Here is a 9,688-nt window from a genome sequence, read left to right on the forward strand (position 1 = left end):
GGGCGGGGCTGTGCTGGCCAGACCACGCCCCCTTGCTGCGAAGCCACGCCCACCCCAGCGTGGCCACGCCCCGCCGACCGCGCGGTGCACGCCGGGAGCTGTAGTGCGGGCGGTGCCGCAGCCGCGGCCGCCATGTGTCGCTCCGCGGCGGTGCTGGCGCTGAGCCTGGCGCTGCTCTCGGCCGCCGCCGCCGCCTGGGACCTGTGGGCGCTGCGGGCGCTGCGCTGCAGCTTCACGGAGGACTGCGAGTGCGGCTTCGGGCCCGACCTGCGCGGTTAGGTTCCGGTTCTGGATCGGGGGTGGCGCGGCGGCGTTGGGGCGACCGCAGGACGGGAGCCGTCGGCCCGTCGTTTCGTAAAGGATTTGCTTTTGGCGCAGGTCTGGAGTGCGAGCTGGCCGTGACCCTGGTGGGGCAGCCCCTGGTGAGGCAGCAGCTGATGAAGGGACTGAGGCGGTTCCTGGAGAAGCGCAGCCCGGAGAAGCCCCTCGTCATGTCCTTCCACGGCTCCACCGGGACGGGAAAAACCTTCGTGAGCTCCATGCTTGTCCGGCACCTCTTCCCCGAGGGGCTGCGCAGCCGCCACGTCCATCAGTTCTCCCCCATCGTGCACTTCCCCCACGCGGAGCACGTGCAGCGGTACAAGGTGAGCGCCGCCCCGCGCACCGCGGCCGGGTTGCGGCCGTCCCGACGCTCAGCGCGCGCTCAGGCCGCTCCTGAAGGCAGCGGGGCTGCAGCTCTGCGCTTCGCCCCCTGCCAGACGCTGGAGCAAAGGCTCCACGCAGTGGCTGAAGGATCCCCTGCGATACGCGCTTCTGTTTTCCCAGCAGCCGCTCTTGCTGTCGTTTTCTGCCTCTTTAAATATTTACACGGCCCTTTGAATACGCAGCCAAAGTGTTTCACTTAGTGCCCTTCCCCTGAAATTGTCTCTTGGCTTTCCAAATCAATAGCTGCATGGCTGGACTTGATAATTGCCTCCTCACCCAACGAGGAGCTCCCAAACACAGCTTAACTTGTGGCTCCTGCAGCTGACAGGCGAGAAATCCGGAGGTGGAGGTTTTCTAAATGAAACCTCAGCAGTGGGGAAACCAGCACACCTGGATATTTTCCTTCTGGGCGTCTGGAGGAGTTGTGTGTTCTTTTGCATGCTTAGAAGAGATGTGCTCAGTAGGGTAAAGCCCTCATGCTGGGTAAAACGATGCAATTAAGGGGTATATGCATATCCAGGAGATCTAAGTGTTCGTGTGTGGGTTGGCACTGAAGTAACTTCAGGCTTAGTAAGGAAAGGCAGAGCTGTTCTCATTTGGTGCAGGCACACAATTTTGTACCAGAAAAGGAGGCGGCAACAAGCGCGTCTCCCTCCCAGTAACTGGGAACTGTAATGCAATGAAAGAGAAGAATGTAGGGAGCTGTAGGAGGCTGAATACTCAGCTTTAGTTCGCTGCCTCCTTCTTACTGCTTTAAATCTGCAATAGAGGACCTATAATGAGCTAATAAGTGGCACAGATAAGTCACCGTGCCAGGTCCAGGACAAAGCAGCCTGCCTCAGGGCTGGCTGTTCCTGTTCTGAGTAGGTGGTGCTGCACAGCTGCTTCTGTGCTTCACCTCAGCCCTTGCACTGCAGCACCTCAAGCCTGCTTTATGGTCTGGTGGATATTTTTCCTAGGAGAACCTGAAGCATTGGATCCAAGGGAACCTGACGAACTGCGGACGGTCAGTCTTTCTCTTTGAGGAGATGGACAAGATGCACCCGGGCCTGATTGATGTGATCATGCCATTCCTGGGACCCTCATGGGTTGTGTATGGGACCAACTACCGCAAAGCAATCTTCATCTTCATAAGGTGAGATGCCCCTGTGTGGCAGGTGGGGCATCACAGGGCATTCCAGTGCACTGCTTCTCACTTGGGCACAGGACGATGCCTATTTCATGCTTTCATTTTGCTTTTCCTTTTCCAAGCATTGAGCTTCTGCAGAAACCAACAGATGTTATTTCCTCGTGAACAGTCAAAATTGGAGTTTCTGAAAAAGCTCTCCTCTTCCCGTTATTTGCTTGCCTCTACAGGAGTCCTTTTAGGCCAGGCAACAGGGCAAGCCTGGACTGAGCTCATGCAAGCTGGAGGGCAGCAGATGCCCTCTGTCCTGTGATACCATTTTCCTGGGTAGTAAATTGTCTTATTCTTGTGCAGCAACGCAGGAGGAGAGCAGATCAATGAAATGACACTGGATCTCTGGCGTGCCCACCGGGACAGGGAGGAGATCAGCCTGCAGGACATGGAGGCAGCCATCTCCAAAGCGGTGTTCGAGAACCCTCAGAGTGAGTGAATCTCTGCAGTGTTTCAGCAGGGAGCAGAGCCCAGCAGAGGGAGCCAGGCCCACTCCACACAGCCACAGATGCTCTCTGGGATCTCCTAAGCAGGCAGAAGGGGACAGGGATTTGAAGGGAAAGGAATTGTGAGCTCCTCAAGATTTTCTGGCAGAGGGAACGAATAGCCTGCTTCTCAAGGCAACAGATCTGTTAGCATGCTTAGCAAAGTTCTTTGGAGAAAATGTGTATTCAGACAAAGTATGACAAACAGCAGAGCACACTCACTGAAAAGGCACAGAAGTGTCAATCCCTGCTGCCTGCTTGGATCCTTGCTTTGTCCTTGTCACAGAGCAGAGCTTAAAATCTGAGCAGTTCAGCTAAACCTAACCATTCCTGGGGAAAGACAAATCTATCTGGGGAAGGAGGGGTTGACAACTGCTGGTTTAAGTCCTTGTACAAAACAAGCAGCATTGTCTTCAGCCGAGTACTCTGGCTTCAAACAAAGCAGTTCCTTGAATTCCAAGGACCACGGACACCAAAAGTAAAATCTTCTATCTCCTCCTTTGCTTTTGCAGGTGGATTCTGGAAATCTGGGATTATTAACGAACATCTCATTGATTTTGTCGTGCCCTTCCTCCCACTGAAGCACCACCATGTAAAGCAATGCGTCATCAACGAACTTGTGCAGCAAGGGTTAGAAGTACGTCAAGGTGTTGTCCAGGAGGTGGCTGACAGCATCCCCTACTTCCCAGAAGAAGAGAAATTATTTTCATCAACAGGATGCAAAACTGTAGCCTCTCGGATCAGTTTTTTCTTCTAGCCTTGCTCAGATCCGTATGGGGCTGTAAAGCTGCAGACTGGTGGGATGAGCACCAGGAGCTACATGTTACCATGCAGTAGCACAAATGCTCTCCTGCTGAATTTGTCTTTCCAGCCCCAAGGGCACTACTGCAGAATGCAACTGTGGGAGCAAGTGCAAGTGATTTGATTTAAAGCACTTTATCGTTTATTCTGTGGCCAGGTGAAGGTGGATATGCTCAGCCTGGTGCACCACTCAAGTCGTATCTGTGATGAAGAAGGGAAGATGTCAGGAGAGACTGCAGTGTCAGGGAGGTTTCTTACCCTGTCAGCAGCACCAATCTGTAGCTCTCTCCTCTTCTGACAGCTTCTTTTATCCAACACATGAAGATTCTGAGCCCAAAAAAGAACTTTTTTTTTTTTTAAATACATCATTTTAGCAATTTTTAAAGCCATCTTTTTAAGCATGGCAGTACCTCAGTTCCTTGGTACAACGCAACAATGCTGGTGCTGACTGCTGCATTGCTGGCTGGTGAACACCCTCAACATTACCCTTTTTGTTGCAAGGACATTTTAGAGCCAACTTCTTTCCAGTTTCCTTTCACTGTGAATAGGTGCTGGTAGGGAGCACCAACCAAAATAGGGACATAACGAGGAATATGGCAATGCTCAGCCTGCCAAGAACTCAGCTCTCCCTACTTGTCCTTTTGCCCATCTTTCCCCCAAGGTCCAAAGGATTTCTCTGCAGCAAACCATGAAAATGAGAAAAAACAGGACTTACCTACAAAGAAAAGTTCATTCCTACCTCCAGAGGAGACCATGGTGACATTAATGGTTTTTAAAAATACATTTATTCAGTGGTAATTTCTACAGCAGGCTGAGGTGTTGGTGCTATGAACTCAAACTTTTTTGATGTCCTTCTGCTGGTCAGACCTTGCAGGCACTGGATGAACCAGCTCTGCTCAGCTTCACAGGAGTGCCACTTATGTGCAGACCTGAGGACAAGTTAGAGAAGTTTGTACTCCACGCTGTCAAGCATGGAGTGTAATGCACTGCTGGCCTTTGTCCCATTTTAATCTCTGCAGTCACTTACTGGAGCACAAGTCAGAGAATCATTCATACTCTGAGAATGAACTCCCTGAGGGGGTTGTGAACAGGGACATTGCTGAAGGTCCCTGATGTTCCTCTCATGCCCTGTGCTGAAATGAGCTGCTACCACTCAGGACCATTCCAGCCTTCCTGCAGCTTCATGGACAGCCATTGGAGGAAGAGCCTAAATGCAGCCCAGGAGCTGGTCCATGTACAGACCATCCTGCCTGCAGAAATGTTAGTATTCCTAAATTTAAAATAAATCTTTTATGAAATAAATGGTTGAGGAACAGTCATTTGCTTGGACTCCTAACAGCAGCTATCACGGACAGAGTTAGACTTGCATTTTCATGGGCACAGCTGCCTGATGCAATAGCACTTTGGGGATTTAGAGGCATAGAGATGATGCTCTATAATTAGGTAACAGGAAACAAGACAGTGGCCTTTCCCAGGGGTGAAGGTGAAACAGCAGTAACTGGCCCTGGCACCCTGTAGAGAGGAGTCAGTGTAGGTACAAGAAAGCCACAAGGTCTGTCCTGCCACTGCTGCAGGCAGCCCATTTCCCCTGTGCAGAGCACATCTCTGCATACGATGCTGTGTTCCCAGGACTAGTGCCAGTGCAGGTGAAACCCACAGCAATTCCTTTACATCATCTCTTGCCATCAGCAGCCTGGGGACAGGCACCAGTACCCAGGCAATGCTGCAGGTCTACAGCAAACACCCATCAGACCCTTTAGCTAAGAGGGCTGAGAAGGAATGAGGGTTCTGCTTGGAACAAGTTTCCCACACATAGACATTCCAGCAACCTACTGACGCCTTTTAGGTGGAGAAAGTGGCAAAAACAGCCTTTGGCAACAAGGGTAATTCAGCAGTCAGGTTGCCAAAACGCGCTTCTGTGGTCCAGAACAAACAAAGCCCTCAGAGTTTGAACAAACCCTGTTTAGCACATGCAGCAGCAGCAGGCTAACACCCAAGACAAATTACCCCCCCACCACCAGCACACACCTACTGTTTCTGTCCATCAGGCATCATCAGATGGAAGTCTTGGAGGACTCAAGTGTTTTATCCGAAGTTTGTTGGGCAAGGCTCCTCAGGATAGCCTGGACAGTCTTTCTTGGAAAGAGGTGTTGTGCAAGGGAAAGGATCTGCAGTGGCAACAAAGCAAGACCTGAACATCCTCCTGACATATCAGTACTCACAGAAAAACTTGCCCGCAATGAGCTCCGTACCACAGGTTTCCCCTGCTGCAGCCAAACACCTGCCAGCCTCACCAGGACCTGCTCTGACAGGGAACCTGCTTGGTTTTGATTTTGTAAAGAAATCCCAGATCTGTTGAACCATGCTGCTACAACAGCACAATGCTTGGAGACAGCAGTGCGGGGATACTCTCCCCTTGCCCACAGTCAACTGCAGAAGGGCTTCTGCCCTGAATTAAAGAAACAAGAAAGTGAGAATAAGCAGAAGACAATCTGTCCAATGACTCCAAACACCAAACTCTTGTAAAAGCCAACCATTGGCTCCTGCTTGGCTTGGACCTGTAGCCTAGCAGGTCCCCCAGCTCATGCTTCTTGATACCTACAGGTGGCCCTGATGCAGAACAGAAACCACCTAACACAGTGCCTGCAGCTGAGCCAGGAATGCTGCCCATTGCCTGAGGAGCAGCAGCAGCAGGGCTGTACCTTGCTATCCGTGGGGCTGAGCCACAGACTGAGTGCAACATCCTCCCTCGAGCTCTCCACCTTCCCTAGGCACCGCTTGGCCATGGCACGGCACAGGTAGTACAGTGCTTCTCGGGGGTCGTGTTCAATGGCCATAGTAAAGCAAGCTTCTGCCTGCAGGAACCGCCTGCAAGGAGACAGCAGTGTGTGTCTGGCTCACCACAGGCCCTCAGGCAGCCTACACCACCCTGCTCCTCACCTGGCTGCCAAGTCCTGCCAGCCCTTCTCATGCAACACGGCTGCAACACGTCCCTGCACAGCACGGTTCCCTGGACTCAGCTCCAGTGCCTGCTGGTAATCTGCCAGCGCATAAGTCAGCTCCCCCAGGCAAAAGAAGCAATCTGCAGAGAAGCAGGGCTATCTCAGCAACTGAGAGGGGCTGGCTGTTGTCCCAGGGCTTTGTCTAGAGCCAGTGGGAAACACACACCTCTGGTCCAACCCACCCCAGGTTTCAGCATCATAGCCAAAAGCTCTGCACTGCAACAACCAGCACATGCAGCCTGATCTGGGGGAGAGCAGCAGTTGCCAGCTGTGCCCCAGAACAGACTACATGGAGAAGGAGTAGAAACACCAGTGGCAAATCCCCACTCCTCATCCCCTTCCCGCTGCTGAAACACTGAAACAGTGAACGTATCCTCACAGTGCACTGGGATCAGGATCAAGGAAGAACCCAGCTGCCCCACCTCCTGCTTTTGCCACAGGTCTGCAGAGCAAGACCTCTCTCTGCAGGCATTCACTGCCTGAGTGCCAGCCACTGTTGTGTGACACCCCAGCATTATCCACAAGCCACTGATGTTACCCTGCTGTGACCACCAGCCCAGCCACTTGCCTCCTCTGTTGGCGTAGAGTCCCTGCTCTGTCCTTTCATTTTGCAGAGCTTCACCAAGGAGCTTTACAGCCTCATCAAGTTGGCCCAGGGCATAGCAGTGTACAGCGCAATCATTGTAGGTGAGCACCAGCTGCCGCTGAACCTCCCAGGCCTCTGGGCTCCCCACTGTGCTCAGCTCCCTTGCTCTGGCTAAGTCCTTGCTGGCTGCACTGAAATTCTTGAGCTGTCGGAGAAGGGTCCCCCTGTGACACAGGGACAGAGAATGGAAACTCAGACAGCAGTACAGCTAACCACCTGCAGCAAGACGATCACTACCTGAGGGTGAAGAATTCAGCAGCCAAGGGGTCACTCTCAATAGCAAAGCTGATCTCATACAGGGCCCCACGCAGGTCTCCACACAGAGCCTTCAACACTGCCTGGGCTTTGGCCTCCTGGCCTTGTCTCAGCAGCCTTTGCCACAAAGCCTGGGCAGCTTTGTGCTGCGGCTCCAGCTCCAGTGCCCGTTGGATGTCCTGGTGGCACAGGGCCAGCTGCCCAGGGGGCCACGTACCTTCAGGACCTGGTGCTTCCTACTGTGGCCCCATGTCCAGGAAGGTCAGCCAGGGTCCCTCAAAGGGACCAACATGGTCATACCTGCCCAAACCGCTTGTAGAAGAAGGCACGGAGCACATACATATCAGGGTTCCTCACATCCTCCTCCAGTTCTCTGTTAAGCACCCGGAGGAATTCTGGGAACTCACCAAGGGCAGCAAGGCACACGATGCTGCAAGAGAGGGACAAGGCTATGGGGAGCCTGCAGTAAGGCAGGGCCAGCCTGCTGAACAACCTGTGGCCCTGACTTCACCTCCTCTGGTGGAACACCCTACAGTGAGGCTGCAGTTCAGCCGCCTGTGTGAAGGACTCCAGGGCTTCACTGTAGAGCTCCTGGTCCAGCAGACACTGGCCCTGCAGGGATAGCCAGTCAACATGGTCACAGGTCAGGGCTGCAAATGGGGAGAAGCGAGTGGTTGCTCACCTGCAGGTCAAGGACAAGAGCCAGACGAGCCAGGCAGTGCTGCTCCTGTGCAGGTGCCAATGCAAGCACCTTCATTAAGTTCAGCTTGGCCGACTGGAAGTCACAAAGCTGGAGGAAAGCCTCTGCCCGCTGCTCATACAGCTCTGCCTGCACCATGGACACTCTCAGCCCATGCTGCCAGGCCCCAGCTATTCTTCAACTGCCCAGAATCATGCTGGCACCATGCTAACACCATAGCAAAGAGCACCCTGAAGCGAGGTGCCAATACTACAGGCTTAGCAATGCTGCCTCCTGCTCCCAGCTCTCCAGGGTCCCATTTACCCGCTGCGGATCCAGGTTGATGGCTTTTGTATAGCAGATGATGGCTTCCTCCCACTGGCCACAAGAGGAGAAACCCCGTCCTTTCTGCCAGCTGCAGAGAAGAACAGAGCCACGAGCTGGGCTCACACTGCCCAACAGGGAGATTGTCACAGAGCCCGCACACACACGTGGCTGGAGGGCAGCAGGGAAAGGTGGCGGATGTGAGGATTGCCCTAAAGACCGCCGAGGACATTCTGAGCAGGGAAGGCAGCGGCGTGAACACAGAGCAGCCCCCAGGCACTTACTGCTCCTGCATCCTGCCCTGCACAATGGCGGGAAGGTTTCCCACATCCCTGGGGCTCTCCACGCTGCGCAGGCACTGGCTGGGCCCGAACAGCCTCCGCAGGGCCCGGTCCCAGCCGTCCTCCAGCTGCTCCTCGGGCACGGCTGTGGCAAACAGCTTCGAGGCCTCCATCTCTGCTCCTACCTGTGTGTGGGCGCACGCTCAGCTCAGCCCAGCGACCCCGGCTGCATCCCCAACCCCTGCCCCTCCTAAAGGGCCCCACCACAGCCACAGGACACCCAGCCACCGCCAGAACCGCGCGCAGGGAAGAAGGACGGACTGCCCCCCGGCCCGGCCCCGCAACGCCTCACGGCCCCGCCCCGCCGCCCGCAACCAAGATGGCGACGTTGCCCGGAAGCAAGATGGCGGAAACGCCCACAACCACGATGGTGGAAATGCCCACAACCAAGATGGCGGCGGGGCGCCAGAAGGCCTTGCTGGCTGAGGTCCTTGCAGATACAGAGCCGGCGTCGTCCCGTGTCGGGGTCACGTAGAGGCTAACGGGGCATTTGTCCTTCTCCTCAGGGAGACGCTGCGGGGTCTGGCCTGTGCTTGCGCCCCGCAGCGTGCTTGGACCCCCACGGAAGGGGACAGTGCCGCCCCACCTCAGCGCTCGCAGTGCCCAGCTCTCAGAGCCGTTCCCACCACGGAGCCCCGCTCCACGCTCTCCCCCTTTTCTCCTCCTCCCCCTCCTCCTCCCTGTCGCTGTTTGGCAGCGCAGCGAACATGGAAACAATCAGCGTGGCCGCCAGGCCTGGCAGGAGCGCACAGCCCTGGCGCAGCCCAGCACAGCCTCTTCCAGACCCGTGTTCCTTGGAGCCGGGCCCCGCGCGGCCGGGGCAGCCATGGGGCAGCTCCAGCGCCGTCCCCTCACCCTTCAGCTGCCTGCGGGGGACCAGCGCCTTCTGCCCCATCACCACCGCCGTCCTCAGTCCCTCCCTGAGGTCCCTGCTGGTGGCTGCAGCCTCGCTCAGGACACCTGGCACATTTCCCCTGCGCAAACATCCCTTTCCCCTCAGTATCTGTTGGTGCCCCGCGTCGAGGCTGTGCAGTAAGGGTGTCCCGGCACCCCGTGGCACGGAAAGGCAGAGCTGCCTGGAATTTTCTAGCTCACGATCTGACCAGTCTGCTCCCACGGAGCTGGAGCAACTAGTGGGGAGGTTTCAGGCTGTCATAGTTTCTGAGTTAGGCTGTTTTCTGCCAAAACATTGGAGTTTCTGAAAGCTCCTGGCCAGCTTTGTTACAGCTCTCCTGCCAGAGCTGCTAGGGAATGCCTTCTACCCTCCAGCAAC

General features: G+C 55.1%; 2 protein-coding genes across 2 annotated transcripts; one reads left to right on the top strand and one right to left on the bottom strand.

Annotated features, from left to right (window-relative positions):
* Nucleotides 1-80: 80 nt before the first annotated feature.
* Nucleotides 81-5,178, top strand: TOR2A (torsin family 2 member A). The gene is made up of 5 exons (XM_031602055.2): nucleotides 81-274; nucleotides 379-644; nucleotides 1,665-1,840; nucleotides 2,186-2,313; nucleotides 2,880-5,178. Exons 1-5 carry the CDS (start codon nucleotides 133-135, stop codon nucleotides 3,122-3,124), a joined length of 957 nt encoding a protein of 318 aa, XP_031457915.2. The 5' UTR covers nucleotides 81-132; the 3' UTR covers nucleotides 3,125-5,178.
* Nucleotides 5,179-5,239: 61 nt separating this feature from the next.
* Nucleotides 5,240-8,529, bottom strand: TTC16 (tetratricopeptide repeat domain 16). Its single transcript, XM_090121387.1, has 9 exons — nucleotides 8,075-8,529; nucleotides 7,754-7,900; nucleotides 7,583-7,683; nucleotides 7,372-7,501; nucleotides 7,054-7,268; nucleotides 6,739-6,980; nucleotides 6,109-6,250; nucleotides 5,871-6,036; nucleotides 5,240-5,617 (listed from the first exon to the last, which is right to left on the bottom strand). The coding sequence occupies exons 1-9, from the start codon at nucleotides 8,402-8,404 to the stop codon at nucleotides 5,537-5,539; spliced, it is 1,554 nt and encodes a 517-aa protein (XP_089977513.1). The 5' UTR covers nucleotides 8,405-8,529; the 3' UTR covers nucleotides 5,240-5,536.
* Nucleotides 8,530-9,688: the final 1,159 nt, after the last annotated feature.

The sequence above is a fragment of the Phasianus colchicus genome, chromosome 19 (genome assembly GCF_987193195.1).
Source record: "Phasianus colchicus chromosome 19, bPhaCol1.hap1.1, whole genome shotgun sequence".
NCBI lineage: Eukaryota > Metazoa > Chordata > Aves > Galliformes > Phasianidae > Phasianus > Phasianus colchicus.